This window comes from Ornithorhynchus anatinus, chromosome X1, assembly GCF_004115215.2.
Source record: "Ornithorhynchus anatinus isolate Pmale09 chromosome X1, mOrnAna1.pri.v4, whole genome shotgun sequence".
Lineage (NCBI taxonomy): Eukaryota > Metazoa > Chordata > Mammalia > Monotremata > Ornithorhynchidae > Ornithorhynchus > Ornithorhynchus anatinus.
This window is the reverse complement of record NC_041749.1, coordinates 58,563,433-58,585,694: the sequence shown is the minus strand read 5'-3', so window position 1 is coordinate 58,585,694 and position 22,262 is coordinate 58,563,433. Positions and strand designations below refer to the sequence as shown.

At 42.6% G+C, this 22,262-nt stretch overlaps 1 protein-coding gene across 5 annotated transcripts in view; it reads left to right on the top strand.

The window, feature by feature from the left end:
• The first annotated feature begins 1,979 nt into the window (after positions 1–1,979).
• The window catches only part of MITF (melanocyte inducing transcription factor), a 265,387-nt gene continuing 245,104 nt past the window's right edge, over positions 1,980–22,262 (top strand). For all 5 annotated transcript variants that reach the window (XM_029051215.2, XM_029051212.2, XM_029051209.2 and 2 more), the window contains exon 1: positions 1,980–2,271. In XM_029051215.2, the coding sequence (XP_028907048.1) occupies positions 2,168–2,271 (104 nt within the window). In that variant the 5' untranslated portion in view covers positions 1,980–2,167. The remainder of the gene's footprint in view (positions 2,272–22,262) is intronic.

Here is a 22,262-nt window from a genome sequence, read left to right as displayed (position 1 = left end):
CTGTCCTCCCCAGCCTTAGACTATGAGCCCCATGTGGGATAGGCTTTGTGTATGATCTCATTGTCTCGTAATCTACACCAGGTTTGGCAGAAAGTAAGTGTTCAATAGATTATATTATTATCAATCGATCAATCAATAATACTTATTAAGTGCTTTCTGTGTGCAGAGCTCTGTACTAAGCTCTTGGAAGTATACAGTATGATAGAGTTGATAGATAGGATCCTTGTCCACGGGAGCTTACAGTTTGGAGGGGGAGGCAGACATTAAAATAAATTACAGATGGGGGAAATGGCAAAGTGTAAGGATAAGTGCTGTGGGGCAGAGGTTGGGGTGAATATCAAATGCTTAAGGGGTACAGAGCCAAGTGCATAGGGGACACAGAAGAGAGGGTGAAAAGGGGAAATAAGGGCTTAGTCTGGGAAGGTCTCATGGAGGAGGTGTGATTTTAGGAGAGCTTTGACCTATCCATCAATCGGTGGCTCAATAGCAGATTGAGCAACATGTTTTAAAGCTCTTGGCTCTCATGAATTAACTGTTGAAGATTTTGATGTGTTGAAGAAACACATACATTTTAGAAATCTCTGATATAAGTGGTTCATAATCAGCACATTATCATTATGGTACTTATTAAGCACTTTCTGTGCCAAGCACTGTACATAGCATTTAAGTAGATACAAGACAATTGGATTCATTCATTCATTCATTCGATCGTATTTATTCATTCAATAGTATTTATTGAGCGCTTACTATGTGCAGAGCACTGTACTAAGCGCTTGGGATGAACAAGTCGGCAACAGATAGAGACAGTCCCTGCCGTTTGACGGGCTTACAGTCTAATCGGGGGAGACGGACAGACAAGAACAATGGCACTAAACAGCGTCAAGGGGAAGAACATCTCGTAAAAACAATGGCAACTAAATAGAATCAAGGCGCGCTTACTATGTGCAGAGCACTATACTAGGTGCTTGAAAAGTACAATTCAGCAAAAGAGACATTCCCTGCCCACACCAGGTTTGCAGTCTAGAAAGCGGGGAGACAGACATAAAAACAAGCAAACAGGCATCAATATAAATAAATGGAATTATAGATATATATACATCAAAACAAGTAAGCAGGCTTTAATATAAATAAGTAGATATAGATTAGACACAGTCCCTGTCCCTCACAGGCCTCACAGTCTAAGAGGTAGGGAAAACGGGTATTTTATCTTGAAGCACAGAGAGGTTAAATACCATAAGGGTACTCAGCAGGCCAGTGGCAGAACTGGGATTGGAATCCAGATCTCCAGATTCCCAATACCATGCTCTTTCCACTATGCCACCCTGAAAAATAGACACAGTGTAGCACACACTACTTTGACGTATTTAGACATTAATGGATTCAGTGAGAAAATGGATGGATTTTAATCACGATCTATTAAGCTTATTTTTTTCTTTGTGCTTTGACCTCCTGGAAATCTCTATTCCAACTGGGGACAGTTCAACATTCAGCAGCCGTCCATCAAGCTGGCTGTTAGGAAGCCTTCCTATTTTAAGGCGGAGTTCACTGTTCACACTTTCAGTGCCAACACCTTTAAGCCTTTTTTTTTTTTTTAATATTTAATGAATAGATTTTCTTTTCGCAGCCAAAGCACAGATCTGAGCCTCGGGAGCGACTGCTAGCGGGCGGGATTATATCTTCTACGAATGTTAACTGTTCAAGTAGATACCCTTGAACCAAGTGAAGGAAAAAAAAAAGCCACTGACATTGACAATGAGTCTAAACAAGAGTTGCACACGCTGGTGTCCACTACGTTGCCTCTCCCTGCGTTGCCTTCTGGGAGTTGTAGTTCATTGGGCGGACACTGTCCTATTCGGTGGAGAATGACCCAACCTTTTCTCGAACTACGGATCCCAGGCGCACCCAAGCTCTGTGCCCCCCCCCCCCACCACCCCGGGTGAGCGTGTGTAAACTAACAGTGTTGGAGGGATCGCGGGAGGCAAAAGGGAGGGGAGTGGGTTGTGGCTGGCACACCGAGGGGGCGCTGGGCATACGGGTAACGTTATCTGTCTTGGCCTCCTCCCTTTCTCTCTCCCCTCTACCTTACCAGCCCCAGATCCTAATCTCCTTCCCTCCTTTCCCTCTCCGTTTCTGATCGGCGGTCCCGGGGTCGGGGAAAGCGAGAGCGATGCAGACGGAGTCGGGGATTGTGCCGGATTTCGAAGTCGGGGAGGAGATTCACGAAGAACCCAAAACCTATTACGAGTTGAAAAGTCAACCCCTGAAAAGCAGGTGAGTGACAGAGAGCTGCGGCACCGCGCGGGGTCGCACGGGCATTGCCCGGTGCCTGGGGGAGGAGGGGGGCAGCTCCTGCCCAGGGGTCCCCCAACCCTACACCAAGGGATCCCTTCTTTCCTTTCCTTTCCAATCCCTTGTCTCCCTACCCCCAGGAAACTCGCTTGCTTTCCTAAGGGTCCGCTGCCCTTGCCCCAAGCGGAGAGAACTCCTTCCGAACCGCCCCCACCTTCGGTCTTTCCATTTAATCTCCCGGGGCAAAGAGATCGTACATCGGGGGAGGGGGGAGGGTGTCGCTCTCCCCCGATCCCAAACGGGCAAGAGAGCTCATCTCGGGGACCCTTTCAGATCGGGAGGGGTACATTTAGGAGAAACCCTAGGAAAGCTCGCCCGCTTATGGGAGAGGAGGAGTTACAGCCTCCTTCCCAGACAGCGACTCTTGGGAAATCAGGATTTGACGGGAGAGGTCTGGGCACCCTGTCTCAGTATTTGGAGCGGTGGGGGAAAGAGATCCGAGATTTTTGAGCCATCCTGGCCTGTCTGGCTCGGGAGCCAGCGAACCCAAAGGAGCGATGAGGGGCGTAAGGGGGCCTGGGGGAACTCCAGTTTGACTTGACATGGGAAGGAAGGAGTGGATTGCGGCCAGCCCTTCCCAATCAGCCAATCGCCAATCCATTAAGAAAATCCGCCTAGCTGATTCCCTCCCCTTTACCTCCCCCGCCCCCATAGGAATTACCCCTACCTGCCGGCTACACTCCCGGGTCAAGATTGGTCGCTGGGGGGAGGAGGGACCTTGTCTCTTAGTCATTCCCCTCCGGAGAGATCATCTGTGAAAAGGGGGAGCGTTTTTACCATTCAGTCCAGAGTTCCCAGGAGTGTGCTGTGGCTTATCATCTCAGGTATGCCCCTGGAGCCCTCGATTTTTTCCCGGTTGATTTGCTCCCAGTTTTAGTATTTAGCGGTATCAGGGATGGGAAGGTCCATAACAGAAGGCGTGGAGAGAACCGAAGGCACAGATCCACCCCTGGTGCTTTCATGCCCTTTGAAAATGATGGTAAAGCCTTCCTAGGGGCTATAAGGCCTTTTCTGACCCTGAATTCTCCAGTTTTCCTGGAATTGGCATGATGGGTTCAGCATGAATTTTGAGGGTGGTTTAAACTTGGCAGCTGGGTGTTTAATTAGTCAGTGCCACCTAGGTTTCTAAATTGTAATGTTTTCAAAGGGGGAGGAAGGTCAGGATAGATATTTTGGTGGAAGCAGAGAAGGAGGCATTATTCATTTTCAAGGTAAGACTCGCATTGAAATTATTCAGCCATAGTTCCCTTTCCATGCCATACAAACACAAGGGCCACTTAGGAGGGCTAGAGGGTAGAGAAGCCAAGAGATGAAATCAACCTAAATCGGAGCATGGATGTGAAGATCAGCCAATAGAATTATTTAAACTGCACCAACTTAATTGATAGTTGGGAGCGAGATAGGTTTGGCATCATGTACTGATGAGAATCGAAGGCTGTTTATTTCAATCCGTGCTTCTGCAGGATTCTGATTACAAATGGAAAAAGAAAATCAGGGAGCAGTAGAACTCTGCTGGGTTGCTGAATCAGTATATTTGTAAATGTTTCCAAGAGATACTGAAGGGAAACTTCCTATACAGCGAGAGCATAGAAACAGCCTTTAGCTAGGGCTTCTTTTCACAATAGCAGTTTGTTGTATGCCCTTGTAGATGTGTGTGTTGGGGGTTGGGGACTTTTAACGATATTGTGAAGGGGTATTGTTGATTCTCTTTTTAGCCTTAGCCGAGAGCAGTGCTGTACTAAGCAGTTCTGACTTTCTCTCTTATATGCTCAGTATGAAGAGAAATGCACACATACTTTCATTAAGGTTCTGAGTGTATTTATGTGTGCACAGGTATTTGGAGGCCTAAGAAATGACTTAATTGGATTGCTAAAATATTTCTCATGAGAGTGGATACATGTCATTAATCAGAAGGAGTGATGGAAAACACCATCTGGAAAAATAAATGAAGGCTGCAGAGAGCTAATGGGTGAAAGATCCAGTGCTACTCCTTTTCAGAATTGGCAAAATCTATTTATGAAGTTGAATGTTATCTCCCTAGGTAGCTTACTAATGCAAGAGCAAAGTGGCTATGTGGTGATACATGGGTTCTCATTTGGAAGCTAGTAAGTGAAAGGCAGAATTTGGGATAGAAGAGAATTAAATTAGAAAGTTGTAGCAAAACCATGGTTTTTGAAGAGATTCATGCCATTTGAAAAAAAAATTGCAAACCAATAAATGGGTCTATAAAGTTTTTGTTCATAATGCTTTTAGACTGTGGTGTCTCCTACATTGGTTGTGGTACTTTGGCAGGGTTACAGTTTATCTGTGCAGTGTCTTTCTCCTTTGTCGTAGGACACCCTTCTTCTAGGAGGACTCCTAGTAAGAAAAATGACTAAATGAATATTATTGTATTCAGTCACTCAGTTCTGAGTACTGTGCAAATTGTATGTTGCTAGCACTGGTATTCATTCCTTTATAAACTTATAAAAATAAAGATATGCCATTTACATAATTGCACTGTCTTATAACCTTGCCCTTCAGCTAAGGGTTTTTACATCTATATCACAATCAATTCTTAAATGCTATAGCGTTAATCATGTTTCTGAAATGTTTGACTCCTATGAACAGCAATGCAGTGAGCAATTTATTTGCTTTAACTTCACCTGGACTTTAAATGTTTATGGAGACATTTCACTTCTAAGGAAGGCCTTGTTTTTAAAAACGTGAAAAGTTGGATTAGTATTTTCAAATCCATCATGTTGTATTAGATCACTGGTATTGAATAAGAGAAATGGAAAAGTTGAGGACTGTTATAAAAATACTATACTTCAGGTCACCTAAAAAGTTGTTTAAATATTTGTTAATTTCTGGGAATGAATTGTAGCAAAGTAAAAGTGCTAAATATCAAAAGTAAGTCCTTAATTCACGCAGCTGCAAAGTAAGATAAATGAATTTGGACTTGGTAAATGAACTCTCTGCAGCAGTGCAAATCCTGCCCAAAAAGTGTATAACTGTGTTATACAGTTCTGGATGACACTCCCCTTCCTCTCTTTCTGCTCTCTTCACCCCCCCCCCCCTTGAAAAATCACAATGCCCCCCTCTCTTCCTTTGCCCCACCCCACTCCCATATGATGGCAATGGAAAGATTCTAGTATTGGATGTTGAGAGCCCTTGAGGCCATAAGATCATTGTGGGCAGGGATCATGTAAACCAACTTGGTTGTATTATACTCTCCCGATCACGTAGTACAGTACTCTGCACACAGCAAGCGTTCAAATACCATTGTTGATTGAGCTCTGGCTGATGGCCCATGGAAAGATGAACCTGGAAACTCTTCCCATTGATCCCATCCATCCTGCCCGGGTTTTAAATGGTGAAAGCTTTACAGGATTGACATCAATGTGGAACTAACTACCGAACTTGGGGATGTAAGCAAATGCAGCCCAAGTGAGTCGTCAACTGATAGTGGCACATTTGTACGACTGGGATTCTTCAGTCACGACTTGCTGAGTTCAGCAGTAAAAACCTGTGCACAGGCGCCGAGCAACTCTATTCCCAGTGCCAGTTGGCAGATTTGAATGCTCTTGGGATGTTTACACCATTTAAATGATTTGAATGTAGAGCAAAACTGTATGTAGGGAATTTTAGAGTATGGAATTTTTTTTTTACTTTTTTTGTTTGGGTCTGGGGGAGCTTGGCTGCACGCTTCTCTATATTATCTATAAGACCTTAATTGATAAAGGTAATTCTTTAGTACCTTTATGCCTCTTTTAGTCATTTTAGATATAATGATGTTTATGGCTTTTGTTAAGCCTTTACTATGGGTGAAGTTTGTTTTATGGTGTTCTGAGGTAGATAAATAAGGTAAGCAGGTCGTACAGAGTCCCTGTCCCACATGGGGCTCACAGTCTAAGTAGGAGGGAGAACAGGCATTGAATCCCTATTTTATGGATGAAGAAACTGAGGCACAGAAAAGTAAAGTGACATGTCCAAGGTCACAAAGTCGCACCTGGCAGAGTTGGGATTAAAACCTAGGTACTCTGACTCCGTGGTCTGTGCTCATTACACCAAGCATTGCTGCTTCCCTCAAATAGCAGTATTTTATTTGAATGTGATGAGATTGGTGGCTGGAATTATTTAAATTCCTTCATTACATTTGGTTTCTCTTTCTTATCTTTTACACAAACCGGTGTATTGTTTAATACCCTAACCTAAATTTTAATGAGCAATAGGGAAAATTTGATTTTAAATTTGTGGAGCAAAAGATTTTAAAGTTGACACAATTGATTTTTGATTTACTCTCCCAATATGGCAAAATATGTTCTGTAGTAAAGTTCTCTCAATTTTAATCAACTCTCTTTACTGATGTTCCTGTTGTCATTGCTAGTGTATGAAAAGTTATACAGTTGCTACTATTTTGATATCAAACTTTATATATAGGAGTCCAGTGATTTAAAAATAACCCCTTTGGCTTTGTGGAGAAGTAGCATAGTCTAGGGGATAGAGCATGGGTCTGTGAGTCAGAAGGACCTGGGTTCTAATCCCAGCTCCTCCACTTATATGCTGTGTGACCTTGGGTAAGTCATTTCACTTCTCTGTGCCTCTGTAACCTTATCTGTTAAATGGGGTTAAGATTTGAGAGCCACATGTGGCACATGGACTGTGTCCAACCTGATTAGCTTGTATCTACCCTGGCACATAAGTGCTTCAGAAATACCATAAAAAAAATCACCAAGAAACTTTGGAATAATTATTTTTAGATGCATTACCCCATATCAGTAGCTATATAGGGGACAACTATTGTTTCACATGTTGTAGTCGTGAGTCACCTAAATGGAGGCATCCAAATGCTATTTTCTGTAGGCTCACCAAGCTTCATTTGCATATATTAAGTCCTCTTTCTCTTTCCAGTCAATCAGCAATTTTCCCCAAGGTTTAAAGTCACCTTCTGGTGTTGGTTTAATTGTGATTTGGTTGGAGAGTGGCTTCTTTCCAGCAGAACCTTCCATAACAGGAGGGTATTGTCCCATTAAAATGTGACTTACAGGGCAAAAATGATGAGAATCTCTGACAGGCAAAATTGCACTGATTTAGAAAAAGGGTCTTTTGACAGCAGATGATCAAAATGTTTAAATTTTATTAAGAAAATGTGAGGAATGAGATGATATAAAGTTGAATTATTTTTCTTTATTGAAGATATCCTTTTTCAATTATTGCTATTTATGGAACTTAAATGTATTGTAGTCCTTTTAACTTCTGCAATGCAGTTTGCTCAGGCTGATGTTTATATCTGTTCCAGTTGTGCAAGAAGTGGAAAATATCCTTTATTTAGAACAGGTCACATGTGCTTACAGTCGGGAACAGAGTCTCAGTGTAAAAAAATGTATCTTGGGACAAATCAAAGTTTCTAAATTTCTTCCTTGAAGAACCCGAGGATAATAGTTTAACAATTGGCAATGTTTGGTGAAAAACACTTAAATGACATTTTATGAATCCCACTTGTGATTTTTCTGATTTTTATAAAATGTCACTTTTTGTTGTTCTATTCTTTCCTTTTTCTTTCTGATTAAAGGAAAGGGTGATGGGATTTTTTTTAATTAAAAAAATTACTTAAATGTTTTCAGCTTACTGTAATGTTCACTATAAAAATATGTATGATTCAGAAAAGACTTATGATGACACAGACATTAAATATTATAACCACACAAAATCATTTGATATTTTTAGGAAAAACAAAACCCCTCAGTTATATTGAGCCCTAGTTGCCAACTGGCATGGGTTGGGGGACAGGAAGGGTAACTTCATGGAGGGTGTCCTCCCTGGGGTGTTTGCAGCGAGGGAGGATCATTCCACTTCTCTCTCACACTCAGCACAGATGCTACTACTAAACACTGGCCCTGTGTGAGCTATACCCTTCAGTTTGCCCTGATGACATGCAGTGCCATTTTGGGCCAGATCTGGGAGTGGCTGCTTTGCAGTGGTTGTGATCTTGTCACATATGTGGAACTGAATCGGCTCTCCTTCTCCCCATTCCTTCCGCCTTGACCCTTTTGCTATAGTCCTGAAAAGCAGGAACTGGTTTGGGCCTGGATTCCCCACAGGGGCCTGCTGACCTCCCCCCAGCCCTCCAAGTCTGCCCCCCAAGTATTCCATGCCTCCTTGTACTTGGCAACTCCAATCTAGAGCGTGCTGTCTATGTTCTGTATAAGCATGACCAATTTAGTACTGTCCTGATATTGACCACAGAGCTTTCCCTGGGCTGGCGACTCAGTGACTGTAGCCGGTGGGCTCCTGCTTTGATCACAGACTTGGGAAGGAACACAGAGAAACTGTTACTTCCGTCTCACCAAGGCCCACACATTGCAACCACTGGCGAGAATAGCACTCCATTTTTATTATCCCAGTAATTTGAAATACCTTAAACGAGATGTTGTTGTGTAGATACAAGATTCATTCATTCAATCATATTTCGTATTGAGCGCTACTAAGCACTTGGGAAAGTACAATACAACAATGAACAGACCCATTCCCTGCCCACAGCGAGCTTACAGTCTCACACTAGGCTTCAGTCCCTACATGTTTGGAAATGACGAAGAAAAAATTTAGAGGTTGTAGTTCGCAAATGTTTTAACCCTCTCAGCCTCCTATTGTCCATATCATGCCACCACCAAAAAAATAAACTGTTGTAGCAGGTGGAGTACAGAAATAACACCTTTGTTGTGGCCATTCCAGAAATGAACATGTTCTCCCTAGATCTTTGGTCTGTCTGTCTTTGGCCTATATATAGAAGATAAGGGAACACAAGAGTTGAAAATGAGGAGTAATTGGCAAGGTGCTAGGCAGTAATGGGGAACATAAAGAGTGTGACTAGGGCAGACTTTTTTTTCCCACTAGGAAAAAGGGTCAGTTACCTGGGATGCATCCTCCATTCCCACTCCAACCTCATCTCATGCACAAAAAGCAACCTTACTTTATTTAATTTCAAGATTTATAATTTAAATATTTAATTTTATTCCATGTTAATAGATAAATTTTTAGTGAGCCATATTTTATAGTATAAATTCTTTAATATTTTGTTTGCTTAGTCACGGTGAACTCACATTTAAATCCAACACTGACACTTTCAGATTCTGTTTTGCTTCCACATCATGGTGTATATCAATAACAGTTTTTCAATTACTAGCTTGTTGAGTTCTCAAATATTTTCAATTCTCTGAAATTTCCAACAAACTTCTTTTTTTAGAAGAATTTATTTTCCATCTTTACTTCATTCTAAAATAATGACTGAATAGCAAAGCACAGTGTCAATCTGTCCAAACATATGTACTCCCTTTACTTGAATCTGTGGCTACTGGGTCTGTTATGGAGGAGGTACAAACTGAGAAGGATATCTTATTGCTTTGCCATTTGTCTTGTTTTTTCCTTTTTTTTTCTTTTAATGTTACATTAAGTGCTTACCATGTGCTAGCACTGTACTAAGCACTGCAGTAGAGAGAAGATAATCAGGTTGGACAAAGTACCTGTCCCATGGAGCTCGCAGTCTAAGTTGGTCAACTGAGAGCTATTTTTAAGCTGATTGCCTTCATGGGTAAGTTGGAAAGACTAAAAGTCAGAAAAAGACATGTAGACTGTAAGCTTCTCGTGGACAGGGAGTATAGCTACCAACTCTGTTGTACTCTCCTAAACTCTTAGTACAGTTCTCTGTACACAGTAAGCACAGGGTAAATACCATTGATTATAATGAAAAGGAATAAAATGTAAAGTTCATAGTGAACTATTAATGAACAAGTTTAAAAGTGTTCTGTTTGATTCCTTTTTTAGTACTAGCAATTTAGTTTGTCAAATTTTATGGAATTTTACACTAGTGTCTTAGACTTTAGTTCTGGAAAAGCTGAAGTGGATAGATGCTCCTACATCTGCCTGTTTTGAGATATACCTTTGACCTGCAAATTAAAATATGAAGACAATAGATAAATCTGTCTGGTGTTATGAAGCTTGAATGCTCAGGATATTTTCCTTTGTAGAATAACTCTATTTGTGAACTACAATAATTGTCCTCTTTTTTTTTCTTGCTCTTTGCAACTGATTCTCAGAGTTACTTATTTCTACCCTTGCTTCATTAAAACCAGACAACTATGGTTCCTTGTATTCATTTCAATTTAGCTAATGCTATTCAATTTTGTGGCCTAGTAGAAAGAGCATGGGTTTGGAAGTCAGAGGACCTGGATTCTAATCCTGGCTCTGCCAGTTGTCTGCTTTATGACCTTGGGTAAGTCATTTCATTTCCTCTGGGCCTCAGCTATCTCATCTGCAAAATGGGGGCTAAATCCTAGCCCCTCCTATTCAGATTGTGAAGCACCAGGTGGGACAGAGACTGTCCACCCTGATTATTTTAAATCTACTACAGTGCTTGACACAAAAGTGCTTAACAAGTACCTTATAAAAAATACATTGCATAGCTGAAGTTTAGAACCTTTATCGCATGAAACTAATTCTTATTTTGCAAAAAAGTTCTATACCCAAAGTCCTCAGGGTGTTTAAATACAGCCTAAAAAAAAAATAAACCCAGAACTCCTGACTCGTAGTCCTGTGTTTAAACCACTAGGTCATGCTTCCTGTCTACATGGGCTAATAAATGTCAAGTAGTGTAGAAATTAAAAAAGAAGAACCTCCTCTCCCACATACAACCTACCCTCTAAGCTTTCATCAAATATAGCATCCCTCGGGCAGTGACATACTTTTTTTTTTTTCTTCCATCATATAGAAAAATATATTTTCCACTCAATATCATTTTAAATTTCAGCAGAATTTTTTTAACCTCACGGAGACTTAGGATGATTCTCCCAACTAAGGTACCAGAATTATTTTTAAGAGTACTTCAAGTAAAGATGTAATGAGGGTTCTATTTTGAAAGTAATAACTTACTGGTTATGGGTAATAGAAACTTGATTAGAGATGCTTGTACTTGGAAAGGGTATGAAGAGGATATGATCGATCTGACAAAAATAAGCAACAGTGAAAAGTACAGAATTACCTGTCTTGTAAGCTCATTATGGGCAGGGAATGTATCTTATAATGTACTCTCCCAAGAGTTTAGTATAGAACTCTGCACATGGTAAGCACTCAATGAATATGATTGACTGATCAATGCGATAATCCTTATTGATTGTCTCTGAAATTCTGTGGAAATTAACCTATAGTTGTCTCTCATATTCAAAGAAGGCACCGTTGATGATGAGCCTCACCTATGAGTGCATGTGTGACTGAAAAGGCCAGTGTGGAATCCACAGTCCTCGTCACATTTTGCACATAAGGTTGTCTTATGTTGTGCTTAATGTGCTGTTTCACTTTTGCTTCATTGTCTCTAATTACTCATGAAGCTCTTACTTTGGTTCAGCATGGTTTGAAGCCCTATTTGACTGTGTCCTTAAAATGTTTCCTTTGCCCTCCTAGCCTTTGGTTTCCCAATTTCAGTTCTTCATACAGCAACTGTTTGCTTCTCAATCAGTGGTATTTATTGAGTGCTTACTATGTGCAGAGCACTGTATAAAGCACTTGGGAGAGTAATAATAATAATGTTGGTATTTGCTAAGCGCTTACTATATGCAGAGCACTGTTCTAAGCACTGGGGTAGATACAGGGTAATCAGGTTGTCCCACATGAGGCTCACAGTCTTAATCCCCATTTTACAGATGAGGTAACTGATAGACACATTCCCTGCTCATAACAAGCTATCCTGCCATTGCTCATTCTCTTCATTTGTCCCACCCAGCACAACTTTGATGCTAGGAGATGGACTACATTCCAGAATGTCATTGTTTGTGATCTTGTCTTGCCACTTGATATTGGGTATTGCCCATAAGTGACACAGAACTGCATAAGGAGCCTGACATGGCGCAGATCTTGCAGTCTGGTATAGTTGGAGGATTCAGGTTCAAGTCCAAGCTCTGTCACAGACCTGCTGAGTGACCTTGGGCAAGTGTTGTAACCTCTCTGTTCCTCAGTTTCCTCCTCTGCAGAATGGGAATAATAATACCTACCCCACAAGGTTGTTATGAGATGAAAAAATGAGATAAGTGGTTCGAGCCCTTTGAAAATAAAAGGGCTAGACAAAAACCAAGGTATTAGAGAAGGTTGGACAATATTACACCTCTGGTCTGGAACCTGATACCACACTGTTACCACAATCTATTAGTCTCTGAAAGGATATGCTGGCTTCTTGAGATGGCTTTCCACTTCATTATTTTCCACTTTTCAGATAAATATGAAGGCTTGGGGTAGTCAGCACATAACTGGCTCTCTTCTGTTTTGGCATCCCATCACTGGACACGTTTCTTAGCTCGATCTGCATTTCCTGTTAGATTTTTATAGACCTTCATTTTTATTATAATCACAAAGAGCTGCAAGGTGCTGTTCTGGCAGCAGATGGGAGAGAAGTTGTCTTCTTGGGCAAAGATGGGAGACCCAGTCACATCATCCCTAGGATCTCACCATTAGCATTATTTTAGGAAAACAAAGGAATATCTATCTACATATATCTGATAATACCTCTTGTTGAAAAGGAGCCTAGATTCAATCACTTACAGCTTGTTTAATGGCAAGGTGTGCAGCATACACCCTTACCCTCCCCCCAACCCCCGAACTGTGGGAATGTCAGTGCAGGGGTTAGTGCTGGTTTATGAGAAGCAGCTTGGCTCAGTGGAATGAGCACGGGCTTGGGAGTCAAAGGTCACCGGTTCGAATCCCGGCTCTGCCACTTGTCAGCTGTGTGACTGGGCAAGTCACTTAGCTTCTCTGTGCCTTAGTTCCCTCATCTGTAAAATGGGGATTAAGACTGTGAGCCTCATGTGGGGCAACCTGATTACCCTGTATCTATCCCAGCACTTAGAACAGTGTTCTGCACATAGTAAGCACTTAACAAATACCAACATTATTATTATTATTATTATTATTATTATTGATGGCCCTTAATGACGTCTCTGGCCTAGAGCATTTCTCCTTTGCTGTAGCAATGCGTTTGCCCTCAGAAGATTGAATAGAGGAATGATATATATGAAGCTCAGGCTGAGGGTTCCCCAGAACTAGTGTCACTGGAGCATATTTTGAAGTTGGACTTCACTTAGTCTCTGTCTTTTCCTCCAGCCACTTTTGCAGCATGCGTCCATGCCAAGTTCTTCATAAAAGTGTCTTGGAGATCCTTTAATAGTCATTCATACCACTTCTCTGTGCCTCAGGGACTTCATCTGTAAAATGGAGATTAAGACTGTGAGCCCCGTGTGGGACAGAGACTGGGTCCAACCAAAGTGACTTGCCTAAGGTCACACAGCAGACAAGTGGCAGCTGCCACTGAAAAGATCACATCATGGTGGAACCAGCCTGCTTTGGGGAATTCTTCCTGCTGTTTCACTTAGGGCAGTCACCATTTTGCTTATCTATTGTACCAGGGCTGCAAATAGCTTCTCTCCCCAGTAGCTACCTAAAGGGTATCCATGTGAGGAGGGAAGGCAGTCACCTTGGGGTCAGAGAAGCAGCGTGGCTCAGTGGAAAGAGCCTGGGCTTGGGAGTCAGAGGTCATGAGTTCTAATCCCAACTCTGCCGCTTGCCAACTGTGTGACTTTGGGCAAGTCACTTAACTTCTCTGGGCCTCAGTTGCCTCATCTGTAAAATGGGGATTAAAACTGTGAGCCCCACGTGGGACAACATGATCACCTTGTATCTCCCCCAGCGCTTAGTACAGTGCTTTGCACATAGTAAGCGCTTAACAAATGCCACCATTATTATTATTACCCCAGCGCTTAGAATGGTGCTTGACACATAGTAAGCGCTTAATAAATACCATCATCATCGTCATCAGATGACCACACCATAGCCGATCCCTGATCGTCATTACCTTGATGTTCATGATTCAGCAGTATTGCATGCTCTTTGTATTTGGGATGAGATGGTGCCATTTTCTGTTGATTGTCTGCCTCACTACTTGATCAAGTAGTCTGATATGCTGTCACAGTGGTGCCCAATCGTCACAGCCATAAAACTGCTATGGCAACAGCGATCAATCCAGTCAATAGTATTTGTTGAGTGCTTACAGCTTGCAGAGCACTGTCCTAAGCTTGGGAGAGTCCAGTGCATTTGAATTGGTAGACATGATCCCTGCCCTCGAGGAACTTACAATGTAGAGATTGTGTTCAGGCTATCGATATCTACACCAGGCAAGATCTCATGAACTGAAGAGCTTCAGACCACTCCTGTCTCTTCTTGCCTCCAGTGGCTTTCTGTTTCCCTTTGCATCTAGTAAAAACTCCCCACCATAGATTGCAAAAGTCTCCACAAATTCTCCCATCCTAAATATCAGCCCTCCTCACTCATTGCTCTCCAACTTGCCCTTTCCATTCTGCCCAAGTCAATCTTCTACCTGTACCTCCTCACACTTGACTCTCCAACCTCTGTGCTCACCAGTCTGGATCTCCCTCTTATTTTCCCCCAGTCTAACAAACCACAATTCTCTCCACCTTTAAAGCCCTCCTAAGATCCTACCTTGCCCAGTTAACTCCCCAAATCCAAGACCCAGCAAACCATCCACCAACTCTGACACAGATTTATGTATTCGTACACTCTCACAGCACTTATGTATGCTCTATATACAGATGAGCTGCAGTCTGGGCACCCCGTTATTTACCCATGTCTAGTCTCACCTTGGTCTTTTTGTTGAAAACTGGCACCCCCAGACATTCCAAACTTGGGCACCTTCCTCTGCCCTTCCTCAGAACAGAAAGTTCTACATAGAACAAGTTCCAGTAAGATATGGAACTCTGTCTTTTTTTATGATATTTAATTGCTTACTATGTATCAGGCACTGGAGTATGTGCTGGGGTAGGTACAAGATAAGTAGAATGGACACAGTCCATGTCCCACATGGGGCTCACACAGTCTTAATCCCCATTTTACAAATGAGGATATTGAGGCACAGAGAAGGTAAGTGACTTCTCCAAGATCACACAGCAGACAAATGGGGGAGCTGGGATTAGAAATCAGGTCTTCTGACTCCCAGGCCCACGCTCTATCCCTTAGGCCATGCTGCTTCTCTGAAACTGAGCAAGAGAGTTAGCAGCACATGGGCTCCATGTGAGTTTCAACAAAATTGCCCAGAGCCGCTTACCAACATCTGGGACTGTCCTGGCTAAACTTGAATTATCAGCCCAAGTGTATGGAAATCTTATATCCCAAGGTCTTTGCTAAGGCATTTTGTGTCTGTCGCATGACTCTAATCATGTGTCCCCAAACAGCTTTTTTGGCACTGCTTCTAGTTAGTTGGTCAGTGGCATGCTCGAAATTGAGTGGAAGAAGATGTGTGTTGGGGAGGACTCTGTAGGGAGTGACTGCTCCCCCTTCAGCCTCTTACATCCTCGGCTTTCTACTCTCTCCCGGCAAGGGAAGGAGAGGTAAAGAGACTGTGACCACTAGCATTTTGAAAGTGGGACATTTGTCCCACTTCCCATACCCAAAGCGTGACTGTGCATTTCCTTACAAAATGAGAAGTCTTGCAAATAAGAGGTGCTATGGACACTTTTACTTTTGCTTTTGCTTGCTGCAGTTGAAGGCATTCTCTCAAGATCATCAGAAGACAAATTACATGTCTGTATTAGCAGGGCTATCTCTTGTGAGTTTGTGGGGCAGTTTACCTGATGTGGAATCATTTAGGCGAAGGGCACTTAAAGAGTGGAAATATCTCCTTCTGTCCACGGTGTGTTTGCTGTTGCATCACACCTGCCCCTCCCAAATGGGACTGAGGGCAGCTTGTTGTGGGCAGGGAATGTATCTGTTATATTATACTCTCGCAAGTGCTTAGTACAATCCTGTGCACATGATAAGGCTCAATCAGTAAGACTGACTCTGTGTTCAGCAGCCAGTACCAGCCTCCAGGCAATCAATCAGTGGTATTTATTGAGCACTTACTGTGTACAGAGCACTGTACTGAGCTTTTGGGAGAGTAAGTACAACAGAGTTGGTGGACACCTTCCCTGCCCACAGTGAGCTTACAGCTTATAGGGGGAAGTGAAGCTGCATGGGGTAGCAGGAGAAGGGCAGGAGCAATCACAGGCCTGAGTTTCCTGTCTCCTCCCTCCTCTGCTGCCTCGTGTACTGGCAATTCCCTGAACTCTCCAGGAGATTGGGCCCCTCTCTAGTTCAGGGTCTCGAGCTCTCTGGATGCTGTCAGGAAAGACTGGGAGATAGCGGAAGGCTACCAATATGGACAAGTGGAGAGTTTAAGGAGCCAAACTTCTGCCCTTAAGTCTCCCCTTCCCATAGACTGACACTTTAGCACTGCTTCCATGCACCACCTAGCAGGTGGGATTTCAGGCAGCTGCTGTCCTGTGGGACAGCAGGCAAAGGGATGAACGAGGAAGAGGGAATGTTACGGGGGACGCGGTCTATGGTCCGCAACCACTCTGATCCACCCATTATTGCTGAGAGGTTTAGGGGTCCCTGGGGTGGGGGAACTCAGAGCAGTTGCCCATAAGGGCCGCCTTGAGCATCAGAGTTGAAATTCTAGCCTTTTTTTTCTTTCCCAAAGATTCTTAGCTTTTTCTGATGGCAGCCAGAGAGCTTCATTTTACATTTGCTCCGTGGTGATGGTATTTTATAAGTTCTATAATTCTTCTTTTATTGGCTGAGACCAAATTTAGAACATATGCAGTACAGTCAATAAACTTTATGCAACTATCTCTGCTTCATGTTCATGATTTTGAAGGAGGAAGGGTGAGAATAAACTTTAACCTCACTTTTAGAGGGGAATACAAACTTTCATGAGAAGCAGCATGGTCTAGTATTAAGAGCATGGGTGTGGGAGTTGGAGGACCTGGGTTCTAGTTCTGGCTCTGCCACTTGGCTGCTGTTGTGACCTTGGGCAAGTCACTTACTTTCTCTGTGCCTCAGTTCCCCCTTCTGTAAAATGGGGATTGACTGCGAGCCCTATGTGAAAGAGGGACTGTGTTCAACCCAATTATCTCGTGTCCACCCCAGTCCTTAGTATAGTGCTTGGCACTTAGTAAGTGCTAAACAAATACCAGTGAATCCAGTGGTCAGGAGTTCTGGTTTAATTGAGAGAAATGGGTTGCCACTGGAAGTTTTTTAGGAAGTTGAGCGATAGAATGTTTGGTAGACTGAAGGCGAAGAGGCTGGATGCAGGGAGGCTAAGGCTGGGAAGTGACAGGAAGGGGTGGATCCGATTATGGAGGAAAAAGTGGCTGGATTTAGAGACAGAGCGTGGGAGGTGAAAGACAGAGTGTGAGTTAGGAAATGAGAGAGATGGCAAATTTCTTCTCCCTGATTTTTTGACATGGTGTGACTGAGTCTCTGTAGACTTAAATGCTGTATTTTCGCACTCCGTTTTGTATTTAATTGTCCAATCTTTTAAGAATTGCAAAATCATTTCAAAATATCTCACTTTTTAAAAAAATGGTATTTGTTAAGCAGTTAATATGTATCAAGTAATCAGGTTGGACATGTCCCTGTTCCACATGGGGGTCGCAGTCTAAGTCAGAGGGAGGAGGATTTAAATCCCATTTCACAGATAGGTAACTGAAGCACAGATAAGTTAAGTAACTTGCCCAAGGTCACAAAGCAGGTATGGTGGCAGAGCTGGGATTTGAACCCAGGTCCTCTGACTCCCAGGCCTGTGCTCTTTCCCCTAGGCCACACTGCTCTTCACATTTTAAGTCTTACTCGCAATATAGGTACCAACTTTTCACTTTGAGTGTGGGAGTTAATAAGGGGAGTTTTGAGGGATGAGGTTTGAGAGGGGCCAGGCTTTAAAAAGCTAGAAAGCTGCCCTTTAAGGCCAATTTTCAGCCTTGATTGAAAATTTTCATGTCTTGTCAGTGATCTGGAATATGCAAGGATGGGAGACCAATTCAAACAGTCATAAGGCCATCTCCTCTCTTGCCCTTGTGCAGTGGCCTCATTCTGAAATTCTACTCCTCTAGCCACGTACCCTACTGATTCTTGTCTTCTTAGTCATATTTATTGAGCATTTATTGGGTGTAGAGCACTGTACTAAGGTCTTGGGAGAGTACAGTATGTTCCCTGCCCACAGCGATCTTACAGTCTAGCGGATGTGTCTTGGTCTTCATTATTGTCTCAGTATTTGGTTTTGTGTCTCCTCACGTCTCTGAACCCAGTCCCCTCTCCTCCCTTTTCATTTTTATCATCAGTGGTATCTATTGAGCGCTTACTGTGTGCAGAGCACTGTACTAAGCTCTTGGGAGAGTACATTATAGCAGACACATTCCCTGCCCAAGTGAGCTTACAGTCTAGAGGATGAGTTTACATGTTCCCTGCTCACAGTGAGCCTTTTGAGGGCAAGAGACCATGTCTACTTCCCACATGTGTATTCTTTCCCTTCACTTAGTACAGTGCTCTGCATAGAGTAAGCACATAATGAATACTGTTGTTAGAGAAGCAGTGTGGCTCAGTGGAAAGAGCCCGGCCTTGGGAGTCAGAGGTCATGGGTTTGAATCCCGGTTTTGCCACTTGTCAACTGTGTGACTGTGGACAAGTCACTTAACTTCTCTGTGCCTCAGTTACCTCATCTGTAAAATGGGGATTAACTGTGAGCCTCAAGTGGGACAACCTGATTACCCTGTATCTACCCCAGCCCTTAGAACAGTGCTCGGCACATAGTAAGCGCTTAACAAATACCAACATTATTATTATTATTATTACCTCTACCCCTGCTCATAAGTGTACAATAGCAGCTATCAGTGGATAGCCAGTGAGAAAGGCAAATAGTAATACAGATTTTGGAGTTCCCATTGTCTTTTTAAAATGTCTGTTATTCCACAGTGCATTTAAGTATTCCTAATAGGCAATATCTAATCTATGTAACCAATCAGTATTTAGGCATTAGTCTCACTTATCACCAAAGTGTGTTGTCCATATATCCAATCCTGACACTTTCTCTCTGTCTCAGGAAAATTCTCAAAATGCTCTCCCTTCCCAAGCACTCTATTAAGTGAAATGCCATCATCTCACTCATTTCCCATCAAGGAAACTTGGGGATATCTCCAACTGTTCTCTGCCCTTCACTACCCACATTCACTTTCTACCTAAAATCTGCCATTTCTTCCTCTATGATAATGCACATATAAGTCTTTCCATCCCACATCCCAATCAATCCATATCCAGCCTCGTGTCCTGTCTCTGCAACCTCTGCTTCACTGGCCCCAATGCCCCTAACACTGCTGCCAAGTCATCTACGTTGCCTGTCACAGTCAACCATTCAGTAGTATTTATTGAGCCCCTACTGTATAAAAGAAGCAGCGTGGCACAATGGATATAGCATGGGGTTGGGAGTCAGAAGGTCATGGGTTCTAATCCCTGCTCTACTACTTGTCTGCTGTGTGGTCTTAGGCAAATCACTTCATTTCTCTGTGCCTCAGTTACCTCATCTGTAAAATGCGGAAGGAAACTGTGAGCCCTACTTGGGACCAGGGACTGCGTCCATCCCAATTTGCTTGTATCCACCCCAGTGCTTAGTACAATGCCTTGCAAATAGTAAATGCTTAACAAATACCACAGTTATTATTATGAAGTTCTTGGAGAAGAACAATAAAAATGATAAATACAATCCCTGTTCTCTTGGATCTTACAGTGTAACAGGGGAGATGGACAGGATAATGCCAAGTGGTCTGGTGGAGATGAAGAGAGGAGAAATTTCTGGCAAGAGGGAGGTTGTAAGCAACGGGTTGGAGGTAGGAGAGATGAAATTAGGCAAAGTGAGTAGGTTAGCTTGAGAAGAACACAGTACTTTCCCAACTTGGAGCTTCAGGCCTGCAGCTGCCAATGCCTGGAACACCTTTTCCTCTCCATCTACCCAGGTCTGCTCCTCAGCCCACCTTCTTTAAAGACCTTCCAAAATATTACTAACATAGAGCTGTTCTCCATGAGTGAAAATTTTCTTTCCCTACATAATTTGGAGAAATGCACACTTCATAGTAAACCATCACATATTGGAGTTTTTCAGAACATGCTTATTTGTTAGAGAAGCAGTGTGGCTTAGTGGCTAGAGCATAGGCCTGGGGGTCAGAAGGACCTGGGTTCTAATCCCGGCTTTGCCACGTCTGCTGTGTGGCCTTGAGCAAGTCACTTCACTTTTCTGTGCCTCACTTACCTCATTTGTAAAATGGGGATTAAGAGTGTGAGCCCCTTGTGGGACAGGGCTGTGTTCAACCCGATTAACTTGTCTGTACCCCAGTGCTTGGCACATAATAGGTGCTTAACAAGTACCATAATTATTATTAACAATTTTATATTCTTGCTGTAGTCCTCTTAATGTTGCACCTTTTAACATGTCCTATGTACGTATTGATTGTTGCCATTGATTTTAGTGTAAACTTCCAAAAGGAAGGGGTCTAGTTTAATTTACACTGTAGAGAATTTAGCAGAGTGCTATGTGTAAAGGGAAGCAGCATGGGCTAGTGGTTTGAGCATGGGCCTGGGCGTCGGGACCTGGGATCTAATCCCGGCTCTAATCCCTGCTTTATGACCTATGTGCTTCAGTTTCCTCAATTGTAAAATGGAGATTCATTACTAGGTCTCCCTCCTACTTAGATTGTGAGCCTCATGTGGAACAGCAGTGGTGTTCAACCTGATTGATTTCTGTGTACCCCAACCCTTAGAACAGTGTTTTGACTTGTAGCAAGTGCTTAACAAATACAATAAAAAGGGGACTTAAAGATTTATTCCTTTAGTTCACAATTCTCAAATAGCATACAACAGCAGGCGAAATGAATTAGGTGGGTTTTTTTAAAAAAATTCCCTTCTTTGTAATCCAGGCAATATTTCCTTAAGGCAGCCTGATCATCATAGGGCAGTTTTAATTCACATTGTGAATTTTGCTCATGGAAATGTCAAACATGTTGTCATTTGATTAAATACTCTTGATGATATAAGTGATGGTGATTGCACTGGAAAATATCCAGCTTGATTATATTTTCACAGACCTACTGATGACATCTGCTGAAAACTATCCTGAAAACTATCCTAGACCATTACTGATTTTGCATTAAAATACATTCAGAGGAGTGGACCTTCAGAACAGAGTCTCCACATGAATGTGAGGAGTCCAGGTGCTCTGGCAAAAAGAAGAAGTTGCCTTGTCATTGTTGGGCCTTAATTTTTCCTTTTCTACTATTTACCTGCTGTTACCAACCAGGAGAGAGGTGGTTTGTTTTTTTTGTGTGTGTGTGTATATGTGTGTGTGGATCTAATTATTTAGAGGGGAGGAGGGAGAATGGTATATAGTTAACTTTGGGGTACAGTGAGGGTGGATAGGTGAAATCCAGCAAGAACTTAAAAACTCACTTTAGCAAAAAGTTTAAAATTAGGGGAAGGCGTTACTGTAAGAAAGTGAGTTTGAGATGAGAAACAACACAAATACAGAATGGGGAAAGACTGGCTATGCACAGTTACAGCAGAAAAGGTCCCAGGGTCTTAGGTGATCAGAAGCTGAATATGTAGGCAATATAATGCCTTACTTAATCCATCAATCATTGACATTTATTGAACGCTTATTATGTGTAGAGCACTGCACTCAGCACTTGGGAAAATACACCTAGAGTTGGTGGACACGATCCCTACTTTCTAGAAGCAATCTAGTCATTTTGCTACACTCTGCATTGGTCATACCTTTGTTTAAGGTAAGTGGGTCCCCTTTAGGGTTCACGCTTTAAAACATGTAGCAGTCCCAGAGGGAATGACAAAGCAATTATAGTGTTTGGAAAAAGGGTAATACGAGGTAAAGCCAAAGAAGATTGGGGTAATTTAGCCAAGGGAATAGAAACTAAGGGATGACCTACTAACCAGAGTGTTTTCAATCCTGTGGGACAATCATTGTTGGATGTTGAAGAATGGAAAGGATGAGTTTGAAGCTG